Consider the following 17,366-nt stretch of genomic DNA (forward strand, 5'->3'; position numbering starts at 1 on the left):
AATGCTGCCACAGTTAAAAACAAGGGCTGTAAAAATATATCTAGGTAGTTATTCTGGCTGCAACTTGGAGTCAGGTTTTTCAGTGAGCAAAGTAAATTTCTCTTTAGGAATGATTCTAAGTTACATATTTTCAGGAGAAGTTGGGAGATTGTGCAATGAGCAAGGAGGGAAAATGAAGTCAACAAGAAAGGTCTTACAATTCAGAAAGCCGGATGGCAGTCTAAAATAAGAAGTCCAAAATATGCCTCTACTACAGAGATGCCATCTTTGTGTTCCTGACCAAATTGCATAAACAGAATCCTGCCATTCTTAGTGGATACCATTTATTCTTGTGCTCATTCCTAGAGTGTGAAATTCAGAAAAATAGGCTAAATCTGCATAAATATTGGAGTGGAAAGGAGCTGTGTTCTGAGAACATATGCTTTAAAATACTAACTGTTCAGAAAATGTTAAGATCACAGAGGTTTCAAGTTTGGCACTGAAAATTAATGGATGCATTCATTAATGCGCATGAAATTCTTTGGTATGAGTGACAGCAGCATAGGAACCAGGTGAAAAAACACACAGGCAGAAAAGACCTTTTGCTTACTCGGGGTAGAATCTGGATAGAGCACATTAAATAGAGTTGGGGTTCAAAAGAGGAAGATGAAAGAAAAGCAAAAATAATTACTAATTCTCTGGGTTCGTGCCACAGAAAAAAGAATGTGATCATGCAGATAAAGACTGTTATAAAAAATATGAAAGTAGGAGGCACAAACTAAGGTCTGACATAACTAAATATAGCTATTACATCTAATGTGCACATTGAAACAGTGCTGATCTGGAAACCTTTCCTTCAGCAGGACAGCAGAGGGTGTAATTCTTGCCAGGGTTGGAATAAGTGAACTTGCTTTTCCTATTGTGAACTGCAACTGTTATAGGTCATCTTTTTCATACTTTTTCAACTTACAATTCAGCCTATAGGAGACTCTCTGAAACAAGACATGCATGTGTCATGGGTTTATTCATAAATCAGAATTATTTGTTTTACCATGCCAGGGCTGGTAACAATCATCCCCTTGCATTCCTCTGCGTATTTCTGCCATTCTAGTTCTTCCCACTGAAGCATGTTGGCAATCTCCTCTTCAGGCACCAGAGCTTTATTGCATCGTAACAAGTAGAGAAGAATCTGATGCATTGACAGTACTTCTTTCCCTCCATCTTAAAAACAACATGAAAAAAAACCCATCACATTTCAGATACTTGTTTCTAAAGCATTAGCAAAAGAGAAAATATGCAGAACAAATAAAATATTCAGATAAGCAAAATAAAATGCAAAATGCTTAAGCAACTTGACAAATAAAAAGGCAAGTGTTTTATTGATGAATAGTGCACATACACTTCTTTGCTGCACTGGAAGCAATAATTGTAATGGTAGCAAAAATAACAGTTTCATCATACTGCAAAGCTGAAGTTTCCAACTTGCTGAATAACTTTAAAATGAGCAGGCAGAACAACAAGTTACATTGTCCAGTTATGTCTTCCTTCTCACACTTTTATCACTCCTTTTACAAGAACAGTTAAAAAGCCTTTTAGGCATTTATGTGGCTTTTTTAAAGAACACTCAAAAATTTTATGGGACACTTCTGGGTGAATGCAATAAGTTATCTTTGCATTTTAAAGTCATTTGTAGTGCTTATATGCTGTATCTGCAGCAATGAAGATTAAAGAGTCTCACGCTCTCTTCTGTCACTAAATGAATGAAGCACCCATGAAGACTGCTAAATATTTCTAAGACCCCAGGAAACACGCACAGTAAGGGCTGCTTGTTGTGAAGGAAGAGAGTATAATAAACATCCTACTAGCTCCAGGCAGCCAGCTACAGATGCACAGATGAAAACAGCAAAGATGAATGAGTGATGGTCTTGACAGACCACCACACAGAAGACTGACTATTCAAATTCAGTATGTCAGCTCATATGAGATAGATATGCTACAATGGCTCTTTAATTTTGACACAACTCTCTCATACGTCTTCCTTAAATAATAGGGATTTAATCTGTAGACATTGGAGGCATCTTCAAGATTCGTGCCCACAGAAGCACAAACATTGATCTCCCTTCCCTAGAGAGAAGCAGCAATCTGGTCCTGCCACTGAGTACACTCTCCGTATTGCTATACGCAGAAAAAAGAACGGAGAAAAAACATAGATAAGGCCTTACAATGATATTGAGCAAGAATACAGAGCACAGGGAATGTGGTATTAGGCACACAGACATATAAAAAAATCTATTTGAACCGCTGCATCACAACAGTAGCTGCCTAAGACAATTTCCTCTACAACATACATGAAGGGATATGCACTTCTACTTTAATTGGGATTACAGCACTACAGTATGAGAAGATGAAGAGGAATGATATAAGTTGGTCTAGCAACCACTTAGAACAATTAACATCATTTAAATATGAAAGAGGAATCTAAAACAGGAAAAATATATTCCAAGGAAGAATTGAGAGAGAAAATACTTCTGAAGATCTATAGAGGCAGAAAGAGAGCCATACTGGTCACCTGAATAGCAAAACAGGTTTTAAATTTGGAAAGTTTATCCTAGAATTAAAGAAAGACTCAAGTTTAGAAGATTTTTGTTGGCATTTTTGCCAACTGTTACTTTATATGGCTCAGCAACAGAGAGCCCATGTCCAGCAATCAATGAAAAAGAACAAGTAATGTTACTTATTGAACAGTGCCAGGAAGAGGACAAGTTGCTACAGGCAGTTGTGCTAAACAATAGTTCAGAGACCTGACCTTTCTCGGGTCAAAACACACTGCATTTGTCAAGTCAGAGAGTTTTCTCTAGTCTCTTACTCTCTAATATGTTGATCATCATAAAAAACCAAGAGGGGAAGGGAAAAAAAAAAAAGGTAACTATTCTGTGTGCTCTGTACAGCTGGCACTTGGCAAACCTGATACAAATAGCTCAAAGTTCACAACTGCCACAACGTCTGTGTCTGTAAGTAACCCACACAGAAATTCTGACATCATGAAGCTGGGTTTCTTTACACTATGTGAGAAAAATACGAAAGAAAAGTGGAGGGGATGGGAAATGAGCAATTCATTTCCATCTTTAAGGAGGCACTTGATGGATGTGTGGGCATCTGTTGCACTAATATATCTTCTTTGAAGAAATACAGATAAATAGTCTCCTGTAAACATACCTGAAGGAAATAGATTTTCACTCTCTTGAAATTAATAATCTCTATGGACATCTCAGAAAATAAATTATCTAAATTACAAACTTTATTTAAAAAGTATTTGTCATAAAGATACTAAAAAAAAACCATGCAGAAATAACATGAAAAAAGTCATTTTTGCTAAGAGCTGGAGGGATGGGAACCTCAAAAAGGAATCATAGAGAAGTACACAAACAGAGACTTATCTCCCCAGTCAATGAACAATCCAACGGTGCAGAAAGAGCTGACTTCTAAACTGAAATAAAATGAATCAGAACACAAAACCCCCAAACTAACAGGAAAACACCCTCAAGCTACACAATCCAGGCAGGTCAAACTTGTTTTCATTTTGTGATGAGGTCAAGTTAATCAGCCACATGTGGCTTGATGGCTTATTTTGTAAATTGCTTTAGCAGAACTGAATCAATGTTTGCTAGCAAGCCTCAGAGCTCTGCTTCTGATTGAATAGTGGTACGAATCCAGGAAGGAACAACAATTAGAAATATAGTCATCTAGCCATCAGTACTCTCCACAGCAGCTAGCCAAACCTCATTTAGCTACAGCTATAATTAATATTCCAACTAAGTTTCAAAGCCCAGAGCAGAGAGCATCTCCAGGCCACAGTTTTCTTGATGAAGATGCGCCACGTCTCAGCTACACGCTCAGTCCAACAGCTGAACACATCCTCCTGCCCATCCAACCCTTTGGAACAACCACCGGCAGGACCTCAGCAGGATACATTTAGTGGAGCTATGATATTTATATCAACTGAAAGTCTGTCCTAGTATCTTAGGATGTGCTAAATGCCTGTATAAGCTGATCACTCAGCATGAGCATAACTCTTCACATTGAAGCTTGTCCTTGGCTGGAAGGCAACATTTGAATCACACGGAAATGTTGCTTTTCTGTCTTTCACTGTGTGCTGCAGTATCTAAGCTTGCATTAAGGCAAAGCAATTAACAAACAGAACAACTTAGGCTCAGGTGTGCTGACCCTCAAAACTGCGTATTGAAAATCCTAACATAATCATGACACATATCTTGAAAAGCAGAGGGAGCATGAAATTCAGACTGTTTCATGTAGGACAGCAGAAAATGACACTCCTCAAGCCCCACTGCTCCATCGCAGGACAGGGCAAGAACGACCCACCAATGCCTGCAAAAGCCTCGTGATAGAGACCGGCTGGACACAAGACCTAGCCTGTCTGTCCACACCCTACTTCTCACAGTTCTAAGCAAAACAGTCATAATATTGGGGAGGGAATCACCATAATCACTGCTACACTGAATGAATCATTTCATTTGTAATAACCGTTCTTTTTTATTAACTTCTCATTTCCATAAAGCTACATAATATAATTGTTACCTGGAAGGAATCTCACAAATCGTGGCATGAAGTGAAATCTTGGGCAGCAAGTAGAATCGTTTTCAAGTGAAGGACCTTGAATACAAAAAATTACAGAAAATTTAGATACAATAACTTATTTGCAAAAGAAGGGAGAAAAGAAACCCAAAAGACAGAAACTCTGCCCAAGATAAAATCAGTATAGAGTGATAAATTTTATAGGGCCTAAGTTTCAAACAGAAAGGTGATAAAACACAAAGCAGAAAGGAACAGAATAACAGCTTCTAATGAATGCTTCCACATGGACAAGTTCAAAAGAAACTGCAATAGCCTTAAAAAAAAAAATCCCAAAACTAGTTCTATTTAAGAGGGTGATACAGAAAAGAAAAAAAAACTGTTTATATAATCAATGCACTTAAAACTCTGATTAGAACACAAATACACACACAAGCACAAACACTGGTATTTTGATTAGTCTCTCCCAAATAATAGTTTTTTCTTATAATGATGAACAGAGATAAAAATGAAATGTTCCGCATGTTACTTTGTGTTTTTCCTTTCTGATTTCATTACCCAAAACTTTGTAGGAAAATAAAAATCAAAACAGTACGTACTTGGCATAAAAAAGAAAGCGCAAACAAAACCAGGGATATGAAACAAAATTAATACTAAAATACATTTAGTATCAAACCAAAGAAAGTTACACAAAATATATGACACTTGTATTCTCGTGTTTAACAACAAGTACAAAGTACATCTCCACAAAGTCAAGACACCAAAATACACCTGCAGATTCTGTTTCTGTGTACTGGTTCCTTTTCCAAGTAAAATAGTTACCTTTAAGATTCCAGTCATAGAGCTCCAAAATATCTTTGAATAGATAAGAAGAAAACAGCTCAAGACCTCTCACACAAAAATTCTGGGGAAAAAAGTTAAGACAGGGTTGTAATTATGTACTACTACAATACAAACAATGCCACTCAAAGTTAGTTAAATATATTGAGAAAAACAGTCTCCTCATATTCACTGATCTCTAGGCATTGGACTTTGGAAGCAGTATTGATGTATCTGTAAGTCATCCAACGTATCACAGGCTTCAGAAAGCACTGTCAATACACACTAAGGAATCTTTATTAAATGCCCAAATCCACACTGCAGGTCAAAATTATTGAGGCTATAATTTACCAGCACCAATACTTCTAAGAAGGATCTTTCTCATAATTCTGTTTTTCCTAAATGTTCTCACTAAGAACTTATAAGTCACGCTCTGTGATATTACAGTCACCTTCTCAGCAACAAATTGGTTCATTGAAAATTGAGGACTATGACCTTAGGAGCTAGCACAAGAAAAAACAGAAATAAGGAAACAAAAAAAAAAAAAAAAGAGAGAGAGAGAGAGGGAGAGAGAGAAAGTGTGCGCTTTTCATCAAGTTGGAAAGCAGCTACTCCAAAGCACACAGCTTTCAGTCATAAATGAAGGAACTGTTCCTTTAAAAAGCCTTCCTGAAGAAACAGAACCAGGGTCACTAGACAAAAATTGTATGTATATAAAGCTGTCCATAAATTTCAGCAACAGAACCTCTTTCACAAGAATGCACTGGTAAATAAGGTTTGCAAGTAGTGCTATGACCACAGCTAAAGGACCAGGACTCCCCCAAAAATGTCAAATTTCCTATTTTGCTTAACGGCTATTAGTTATTTTAGAGAAAGATTTGAAGACAACATAGCATATTCAATAATGAGATGGGAATTGCACTGATCACATTTATCTTTTGGGGGAATTTTAAGGCTCTTGCATATATTTAGATAAGTTTGCTGCTGAGCAACAAAAAAGAGAGAGAATTAGTAAAAAATGTAAATATATGTGGCTAAATTAAACACTGATCCTATCTTTGTAGTTAATATGCAGGGGTATTTCTGTACCCACACATGTTGTTCCACTCCAGCAATTTATTTCACAAACTGGCTTCACCAGAGACTGGTTTGTAATAAAAAACAGATTATGAACTTAATTTGCTTTGTTTGCATCTACAGGAAATTTGTTTTGGCATCAGCTTATATTAACTACCAGTGAGTGATCTTTAGAGCCTCACATTCAGCTTTAAAGTTTCAGCTCTGCCACTGACTTATGTGGCCCTTGCAAATCAGTTCTGCAGGCTTCTTTTTTTTTTTTTTTTTTTTTTTAATCTGTAAAAGAAGGATAATGTCTAACTTAGCTCACAGATAGAACAGTCGACACTTACGCAGCTTAAACTGAAAAGAAGCTACGGGCACAAGCAGTTCTTAGTATTTGATTGTAACATACGATACCTAGGTAGATGGTTTTATGCTAGTACCTGTGAGCGCGAATTCCCTTTCGGCCATTCACCCAGGACACAGCCTGGCTCTTACAGACTTCACAAGACGAGATTTTGTAGAGTTTAATCCATTAAGCACACCAACGACTCCCAACCCACTCTGGCTTTTGACTAATTATCCTTCTTACCTCAGGCATCATCTCCTCGATGAAATGAATTGTGTAGTCAATGTTAAATCTGATTACTTTACATAAAGGAATCTGGAAGGTAAAATAGAGATTCAGCATGAAAAGCAATGCAGCGATTAACTGTATAGTTAATAAAATTTTGCATGCAAAGGTATTACTGTAGGATCAAGAAGGCACTTATTAAAACAGTTGTGCAATGAGATCATGCAAAAGACAGGAGCGCAAGCGTAAGGGAAGTCTAATCTCCATCTCTGCAATAAGCCCAGGCTGATAAGAGGGACTGTAAAGGATGATTAAATAATGCCATCTGCTGGAGATGAGGTTTTGAGTGGAAAAAACAAAGCTTGGTAATCCATTTCCTCCCTCACTTTTAAAACATACAGTTGTTGGTAAATTATTGTTGATGATACAACATGCCAGGTTGATCCAGTGACCGGAAGGCAAAGTGTTTTTAGCGTGCTGCCAATTGTATTAGCTACACTGTCCTAAAATATGGCTTAAAGCAATGGAAACAGAATGTAGGAGCTTTCAGGATGGATTTACAGGTTTATAAAAATTTTATTCAATAAATATTTTAAAAATTTTAAAATTTTGCTCTATTAACTAATAAGACAAACATTTAATTCATTTTCGTTACTCATGCTTGTAAACTCTATGGACTTTTGAAGTTTTTTTTTTTTTTTTTTTTTATGGGATTTTTTTGAAGCAACAAAGCTGAATTTCTAAAAGACTACAGACATAACTAAATCCCACCCTACATGTTTACAACTCTTGTAACTGTTAGCAAGTTCTACTACTCACTGCTTTTGCAAACATAAGAAACAATCTCAAAAGAATTCAATGACCTATGAAACTGAAGCAACCCAAGGTTTTTATTTTGCATCAATATGCACACAAAAAGATTTGAATTGTATTGGAGATGCACTGAAATCTACGGACTCAGCAGAGGTGCAATATTCTCCTCACATTTTCTTATGGCCCACTGTTAAATAAACAATTGGCTATTTTGCCTACACACAAGCTGCAGATGGCATGATTCCATCAGCAACTGCTGTGGTCATTCTTCTCCAGCCTGCTACTTACACCCTTATATAAAGGTTAAAGAACTAAACCAAAAAAACCCCAAACAAACACAAGGACAAATTGTATTTCCTAGGATTTGATAAAAACTTTTCTAATATTAAATGTTGCCAAAATAAATAAAAAAATCTTGACAGTAAGATGCCTCATGTAGCATCTGAGAAAGGAAAAATTGCCATATTTAAATTAGCAATGCTTTTCAAAAATGTATAGGTATAGGGAGTGCTTATTTATTTTCTAATGTGCAAGTTCAACCAAGGCAGAATATTCTGATTCAAAAATTTGATTATCTACAGTATTTTTCTTTGTAGTAAGCAGAAAATGAATGCTTCAGAGAAGTGACCACGTCCTAATCTCCATGAATTAGTTCCATGTAAAGAACCAAATATACATATACAAATAAACAGTAAAGAAACATGTGGTCAGTACTATAAAATTGCTTTGGTAGTTCCATTATGAAAAAGACAATTCCTCGTGTCACTATACAAACCATTTCACCTAATATCAGACTAGCTCAATTATTACTGAAAAATAATAACAAAAGTGATAGAGACCTCCAATAGTGTGCAAGCTAAGACTTCAAATTATACAAATTAATTTCACTCAAAGATGTTAGTGTTCAGATCTCTGTTTTTGCTACCCTTAGCTACCTCCCTTGTATCAAATACATTCCATGTCTCTCAAATAGCAGTTTTCATGTTGCCAAAATCCTTCTCAGGACAGTGAGACTCACTGTCTGTGAGACAATAATCATTTGCTCCTGAAAATCTTCCTCTACTTGGAACGAGAAATTACAACGTTCTGATAGTTTGGAAGCTGCAAAACAGGCACATTACAGGAAGAGTCAGCTGAATGCCTTCAGCAACCACTCATGCCAGATCAGGAGAGATCTCTGGTTTTCTTAATAGAAAAAAGATTTCCAGAACTCTCTGGCTTCCTATCTTATAGCAGACATAAAACGATAACGACAAGGTAGTCTCTGTATCCTTGTAATGGGGGGGGGGGGGGGGGGGAAACACAGTTTTTCCTTTTTGCTTTTTGAAAGTGAAAATGTAATGCCTCAGGCCAAACATGCCTTGAACCTCCAGGCTGCGTGAACGCCACAGGGCGGGAGTGCTTTGCATTGCAAGCCTACCAGCTGAACTCTGCTCTCCCCCTACTTTGCACCAACAAGAAATCAGATGCAGTCCCTTCCCCTGCTCGCCAAAAGGCAAGCCATGTCATATATGTATTATGTAAGCAAACTGGGAGAGAAAAAAAGCAAAAAAAAAAAAAAAATACTTTCTTCTCAGTGCCTCTCAATTCCAGAATTCTTAGGTCCCTCCCAATCCTGCACCGAGAGCCACTCTTGGCATTGGTGGTGTTCTTAACAGGAGGTATAAAAACAAAGAAACAGATGATGGTACCCTAAAGCATTTGAAAAAAAAGAGTTCTTGAAATACTAAGATAATCTTTAAATGCAGTTTCATATTTTTCATTTAGATATTACTAACACACTCTAAGCTGGAAAAGTAGAAGGATGGTCAGGTATCAAACATGCCCATTTTTTTGTTATATTCGCTTTTCAAGCAATTAAGTAATTCACTTTAAATACCTACGACCTTTGACAAAAATCATAACATGACCAGTTCCTGAATAAGCTAAACAAATGTTATAAAACAGTAGATACAACTTTTGGAAAAGAAAAATCCCTTTAGAGTTGAAACTGAACAAGTCCAGTCCCTATTTGCTGCTAAATAAATAGGGAGACTTCTAAAAAAAACTTTATTTTTTTCAAATTAACAAACTTGTTCATCCAGTTTAAATCCAATTTTAACAAGTTATTCCATGGATTATTTCATTTTCAAACTGTGAAATACGTTAAGAACACTACTTTGTTGCACATCACAGCCCCAGTCGCAGTTTGAATGCAATGCTTACTCCAATTAGTCATGACAAAACCTGTGACTCATTAGCACAAGCTACTCTGCTCCCCATGCTGGGACGAGGCTTGTAACACACATGTGCTACTGCTGTACAGAAGTGCTATTTCAGGACAGAAACAGCTTTCCTTCCAGACAAATCCTATGTATAAAGTGATCAACATACTTACGTTTGTTAATGGTGCATGCGCAAACATGGAGAAGCCTTCAAAGATATATTCATGGTCATCATATTCAATAACAGTAGGTCTGTCTGTCTGAAAAAGCAAATAAAATCACCACAGAGTAAACAAGAAACAGTACTACCTCTACCTCTGAGCATAAGATTAGAGTTCTAGTTAAAATTACTTATAAAATACTTACTAGGAAGTTCGTGGGAGGTGACACTGTAATTCGATAGTGGTACAGTCTTCCAGCATTGTTGGTCATGGGGCGACATGGTTTAATGGGCTTAAAGAAAGAGATAAGCAGAATTATGTGGAAAGTCAAGGCAAATTTAGATAAAAAGGCAGAATAAAGCATTTCTAATAGCCATGAAATATGCACTAGGAAAAATTAAATAAAACAGGTAGTCATAATTAAGTACCCCAGGAAGAAGGAAGGAGGCTTTCTCTATGCTTTCACTTTCAGAAGTATTTTTAAAGCTATTCAAAGCCAAAAAAAAAGAAAGGTGAAAAACATAGCTATAATTTCTTTATTTTCCATTTCATTTTCCATCTTTCTTATGCATAGCAGTCAGTCATCTACATACCAGACTACTTTCCTCTTCTCTTATGTAAGTTTATTTCAGGGGATTCATTAAAAAAACAAAAGAGAGAACGAACTTTGGGGAAATTAAACTCGGACCTTGCATCAGAAGATCTCAAAGCATGTTATCAAGATGGACCAGCGCCAGCTCATCGGGCAGTGGGGGCAAAGCCACGGCCTGACGAGAAGGGCTTGGGGGGAGCCACTGAGGGCCCCGCTCTGCCTGCCAGGGCGCGAGGTCCCATCTGCCCGGGGCGGCTTTCAGCTTTTTTAACTCTCCTGTTAAAAAACGCTCCCTCCTCTGCACAAGTGCTAGAAACAACATGGGGAGGAACTGATCCAAGACTGGAGTAATTTACTGTAAACTTCAGATGAGGGCAATTTTTCTGAAATTGAATAATTTATCTTTTGTAATAGAAACACAAATTCTTAACTGCAGAGAAATACAAGAACGCATTTTAATATATATGTATAAAAGGGCATACTGAAAAACTAAAATCTTCAAGGAAAATTACATTTTTGTATTGTAAAACCTCCATATTAATGTTCTTGAATGTTTTCACAATATGAGTTTTTCATTCTTAAAACAAACAAACAAAAAAAAACTGGGGTGGTCCAAGCATTCTTTCTATCTCCAGCAACAATATTGATCACAGCGTATATTCTGTACAAATGAATATTTCTAAGGAAAATAACCGAGCACTACTTCAACAACATTTTTCAAAGGAAAGGCGCTTTCATTATAGGAAAGTGTTGCAGGAGGCTGACGGAGTCATTTTTTCTAATTATATACTTGTAAAGAACTTAATAAATCGTTTGGCATTTGGCGGCGCAGATATGCTGTAGCGCAGAGGCAACACCACCTCCCGACAAGCTTGCTGCTGCTGCCGGCAGCAAAGTTACTAATTTGTTCACTTTTCCTTTCCTTTTTTTTTTTTTTTTTTTTTAAAGTGTTCCCTTCACAGAGAGGGACATAACATACTCACCCACTTGAAGATGACAGAACTTTGACCACATGTTCCTTTTTAGTAATGTAATTGTGTTTCAAAAACTTTAAAGAAACCTACAACTGGAATTCAAGCAAAAATTTTCTCTAGTTTCCAGGCGGATTTCGTTACAGGTACTGCATTTTAAATGTGAGGTTACACAACTAACTGATTAGTAGTTTTTACTAAACCTGTAAGTGAAGAAACAAACCCGCTAACCCAAGCATGAGTCTACCACAGCAAGTTTGTGCTCACAAATGCAATTCTTAGAACCAGTTACCTCTTCGCCAGGATAAATGCCATGTCTTATTCCTGTTCGCCGGGCTTTTGCGCTGCACTTGCACAGTGGTCCATCATTCATCTGTCGAAAACAAAATAGGATTCTGTTTTTATCGAAAAAAGTCAAGTGATTGTATCCGGAAAAGTATGTTGGTTTAAATGCCAGGAATGCTGATGCTTCTAAAAGCCTGTCATGCTTAGATTAAGTAGATGTTCTCAAGCCAATAAAGCTGAAAACAGTATAGACTAATGAAAGAAAACTGCACAACAGCATTAGAATTTCATCACTGTTTCAGAAGCACAAGATGGTAAAATGGTGTCAGCAGAATTGTACCACTCTACCATTATATATATCTTTTTCATTACTTACATGTATAGGTAGTATGCTATCTGCCTAGCACAAAATTCAGGTCTTAACATACGCATGCAAGTATCTACATGTCAAAATCTCCACATTCAAGCAGTTCCACTTGGTTCATTGACAGAAATCCAGTTTCTATATTGTCTGCAACATGATCAGGGTATTACCTGAAGTATTTAAAGCAGAGCATTTGAAGATTATACTTGGTACTTTAGAGAAGTAATGGGAATTCTTCAAATATGCCCTGTTTATAGATCACTTAAAAAAAAAAAAAAAAAAAAAAGAAAGAAAAAAAAAAAAAGAAGAAGAAGAAGAGAAATAAAGGTGAGAGGGAGAGAGAAGGGGGAAAATATCCACTTCAGTGTTCTGTATGGGTGCATCAAGTAGCTATATTAAGAAGTACCTCTGCACTTAGTATAAAGCTAGGCTCTGCCTTTTCACCAGTATGACTGAGTTCAACGCAGGCTATCGCTTACTCCAATCCCTACATCGTGCCCACTGCAGAAATCCAACAACAACCACAGGCAACAATGGAGGAAAAAAAAAAAACAAGTTCTCAACCCCAGGTTTTAATGGAGTTTTTGAAAATCTGAATCCAAGAACTGAAATACACTTTTTAAACTAAAACACTGAAGCGGATATTTTCCCCCTTCTCTCTCCCTCTCACCTTTATTTCTTTTTTTTTCTTCTTCATCTTTCTTTTCTTTTTTTTAAGTGATCTATAAACAGGGCATATTTGAAGAATTCCCATTACTTCTCTAAAGTACCAAGTATAATCTTCAAATAAAAAAAAATCAATGTAATGTAGGAAAAAAAATTTCAGAACTTTCCATACCACTATAAGCAGCTAGAAAATCTCAACAGCATTCTACGGTTGGGCAAAACAATATCATCAGCCAGTACAGATAATGTGAAAGGAGGAAGAACCACCAAGTGGATGTTACTGTGGGGAGAGGGACCTTTTTTTTTTTTTTTTTTTTAAAAAGTTCTGAGGTTAATTTTCTGAATGTTCATCTTCATTTAGTTTCTTCAGACTGGCACAGTGCACTTACACAAACAAACATAAGAAGGAGAATACTTCTTTGTTCTTTTGGGAGCCTCATCATGCAGTCTTAACAGCAGAATGACACAATGTCTTTTGTTCACACAGTTTTTAACACACCCTGAGATCTTCAAGGAAAGCACAGCTTTAACGAAATTGGTTCATTCTTAAAGGTAAAAAACGTACTTCCTCACTGACTTCCATAGTTACAGAAGAGAGAGTTAAATAATGCAGTCAATACCCAATTTGTTCAGCACTCCCTAAAAAAACACGGGTCTACTGAGGGTATCAAAATAATCACCACTTACTTTTGAAAATATTGTCCTTAATTTTAGAATTGTTTGGCCCTAACACTGCTTCTGTTGCATTAAATGCACAGATAGAGACTGACAGAGATACCCAGCACTCATAAAACCCAGGACACAAGATGCAAGTCAGATACACATCTGCCTTGTTCTTAACAGCACAGCTCAAAGGAAGAAGATACAGATGAGAGATACAAACATGAAGTAATAATAAAACGATGCTGAAAGACCACCACTTTACGTAAACTAAGGCAAAGACTTCTAACCTTCTCTGACCAACAGAGCAATAAAAACAAACAAGTTACACCTCTCAGCAAAAAGATACTTCTGTGGTGGTATCAGTTTTAACATCTTATTTTCTTCCACCTGCAAGAGGTCGGAGATTATCCAAAAGTGACATGTTGCTCAGAGGGAAGCAGACCAGAAAGATCCATCCGAAAATCTGGTTACATGTCAGATGGTGTATGTGCCAGTATGCATGACACTCATTCCCTCCTACTTCACGCAGTGACTGTTTAGAAAGCATTTTGGAACACTCAAATAAATGCTGAAGTAAACAGCAGAACATCAAACATTTTCGAATATATTCTATTCGAAAGTAATACAGTATCGACAAGCTCCCTATGATTTGATTTCAGTCACTTTTGGAAAGATAAGGAGGACTAAACTGCAGGAAAGTTTGTAGGAAAGAATGGTTTTCACTAGGAAACTGAGAAACCATACATTCCAGAAACGATTTATCCCACAATTATTCTACTTATTTTTATTTAGCCAATATTCTGGGCTAGGATATTACTTTGAAATGTGCCCGACCGCAACACACGTTCTTTCAATAAATAGCTAAATAGTTTACTTTTTTTTTCTCCTATAGAAATAAAAGCAATTAGCTATTTGAATTATTATTTTTAACTAGAAGTATAAATATGAGTTGGTAATAGAAGACTCAGCAGACTTCTGAATTACCACAGTGGCTGTAAGTATTGCAGTATCTCTTGCCAGTATGATTTGCTACATTCTAAACTCATGTATCACACAAAATGCAAGAAAAAGTAAATTTACTGAGGTGCCACTTGACAAAGAGTTTCAATGGACTATAAAATATTTAAGTAAGAAAGATGAAGATGGCAAATCTGCAAGCAAATATTAGTCTTCTGTGCAATGTATACATTCAAAACAACATTTAATGAGCTCACCAGTTAAATTTAATGAGAACTATAATCCCTATGCAATTACAAAAGAACCACGAGACAAAAAATTAGGAGCATTAAGAGCATATTTAAAACATTATTTATCATTACGAAGAGACAGCTTTTAAGTAAATAATCTGTAAAGGAGATATACATGCTGCCTTTTCCCATCCCAGAATTCACCCACGTATCTTTATCTCAGGACTAAAAGGATAGCATTAGTAGTACACTGCTAACAGTTCAGGTCAGCTTGAAATCAAAACTGAAGTACTTTTGAATAAGATGAGAGAAAAGGGAGAAAATGCATATTGAAGTAGATGTTACATAGCATATTTGACAATAATGCTGAATTTTATGTCTCTAGAAGACTCCAATTTTCAGAAATGCAGAACTTTTTCCTCTCACCATACCTGTCCCGGATCGTTGTACCACAGTTCTTCATGAAGACGATCAGGGTGTGCTTTCTTACGCTTAATTTCTGCGATGACATCAAAAACTTCAGAATCCGAACTGCTAGAGCAGCTGCTGTCATCATCAGAGTCACAGTCTGAGTCACTGGAGCTCTCTGATTCACACAGGGAAAATAAAGATAGCTGAAAAAACACTTCCACATTTTTTTGTTCTCAGTCACAATGAATTCTTTAACATTACACAGCAAACTGTGGCACACTGAAAGTTATTAAAGTTGTGCATGACATTCACACTAATGAAAGAGGGACATTCTAATTTTTAATTAAAAATGACAGCAAATGCTATGGATGTTAAATGCCTACACCAACTGCATCTGTTTGCATGCTTCAGAGATTGTTGTTTGGCTGTCCAGAGACCATGGATCAGTTCTAGAAGATCAATTACAGCTACTTGACATTAAAATATTTCATGAAACATGACTATGAAGCTACAACCAACACAAGGACTATTCTAAAGTTAAAAAAAAAAGGGGGGGGTGGAGAGGAGGGGAGAAATGACAAAAAAAAATTAAATTCATAAATATGAGCTAAATAGCACCTCCTGTTCTTTAGAAGTTAACTGCAATTGCTGTGAGTAAAGTGCTTATGTCCAATTTCAACTTAACTAAAAATGTTTCCTGTCTGTACTAGCACGTCGTCTATCCAAAAGGTTTGAAAGAGCACGTATGGAAAATTATTACAGAACCTGTATCATTAGAAAAAACTATGGTTAGATTTATTTCAAAATCAAGTATTTCTACCAAACCCATTATCATGTCTTAGAAATCACAGACAAGAAGTAAACCTTCGAATTATTAGTAGAGTGAATCTAGTCTTAAGTTTTTAGGGACCCCTATTCTTTGAGTTTTCTTACTTATTTTGATGTTTTTCTTTATATTCTTTAATTAAAACAATTATGCTATACCAGAGTGGAGGTGGGTGGGGGATGCTAGAGATAAGAAAGAAACACTAAACAGGACAGAAGAAGGTCTCAAACTTGGTACAAAGTCCGATTTACATTGTTGCCAAAGTAGTGTTATTAAGTATCTGGACTTAATCCCTAAAATAAAAACCCAGCCTGATCTCACACTCCCTTAACTTCTTGTGCACTCCTTCTCTTATGCCTGCAATGTCACTAATTTCCACAGGTTTCTTCAGCTCCAACTTAAATATAAATAATTGCCTTCATACACTGGTGGATGATGCAAGTAAAGGTTATTATGCTTAGAAGGAGGGATGCAACATTCCTTCCAATTCCAAGCTTTGACTTTACAGACGACTCATTACTACACTGCCACTGCTTTGAAATACAATGAAACTGTAGTGTAAAATGTATGTATTTGTTAAACGCAAATTCTTCTTAGTTTAAATAAAAAAGAAAGAGCAAGAGACAGACAGCGTGAGACAAACAACTGCTAGCAATACATGCTTCCCATTTTGACCAAGATGTATTTGTAAGTAGTCTCTAATTCTGAATAAACTATTACTAAAATGAAATCCTTGGGACATACAGTTTGTATGGAATGTATGTTCAGTTATCAGCAAGTTTTTTCTGTATGTGCATGCATCCACACTCATATCCGATATATAAACAACTGAATTTTAAAAGTTCTCTGATAAAATTAGACTTACAGAATTAATGTTTATGTGCAAAATGAGTGTGAGATCTGTGAAAGTAATTTGGAGTTCTGAAAGGCCACAGTACAATTTCTGGATTTCATGTATTGAAATTAGCTTTTCATAATCCACGCACTGCTCTCAGAGTTAGTTGTTACATTGCTGCTAAAAAAATGAAACGCATAACTGCTGCTAATGGAAGGCAGAACAGAGACAGCATTTGCTAAAGCAGAAAATAAGACAAAGTCTGAACAGACACCAAGTCAGTCTGTGGGACAGTGCAGAGACAGAGCCCTCCGGTCCTCCAGAAAGAGAGGAAAAAGGCACACAGCTAAGCTGCTCTTGGTCCTCT

At 36.5% G+C, this 17,366-nt stretch overlaps 1 protein-coding gene across 2 annotated transcripts in view; it reads right to left on the reverse strand.

The window, feature by feature from the left end:
- DROSHA (drosha ribonuclease III) overlaps positions 1-17,366 on the reverse strand; it is a 68,624-nt gene that overhangs the window by 42,382 nt on the left and 8,876 nt on the right. For both annotated transcript variants that reach the window (XM_062568012.1, XM_062568011.1), the window contains exons 6-13: positions 15,359-15,513; positions 12,055-12,135; positions 10,405-10,491; positions 10,212-10,298; positions 7,040-7,111; positions 5,392-5,473; positions 4,576-4,650; positions 1,031-1,200 (exon numbers count right to left, since the gene is read on the reverse strand). In XM_062568012.1, coding sequence (XP_062423996.1) covers positions 1,031-1,200; positions 4,576-4,650; positions 5,392-5,473; positions 7,040-7,111; positions 10,212-10,298; positions 10,405-10,491; positions 12,055-12,135; positions 15,359-15,513 — 809 coding nt within the window. The remainder of the gene's footprint in view (positions 1-1,030; positions 1,201-4,575; positions 4,651-5,391; positions 5,474-7,039; positions 7,112-10,211; positions 10,299-10,404; positions 10,492-12,054; positions 12,136-15,358; positions 15,514-17,366) is intronic.

Source organism: Rhea pennata, chromosome 2 (assembly GCF_028389875.1).
Source record: "Rhea pennata isolate bPtePen1 chromosome 2, bPtePen1.pri, whole genome shotgun sequence".
Classification (NCBI taxonomy): domain Eukaryota; kingdom Metazoa; phylum Chordata; class Aves; order Rheiformes; family Rheidae; genus Rhea; species Rhea pennata.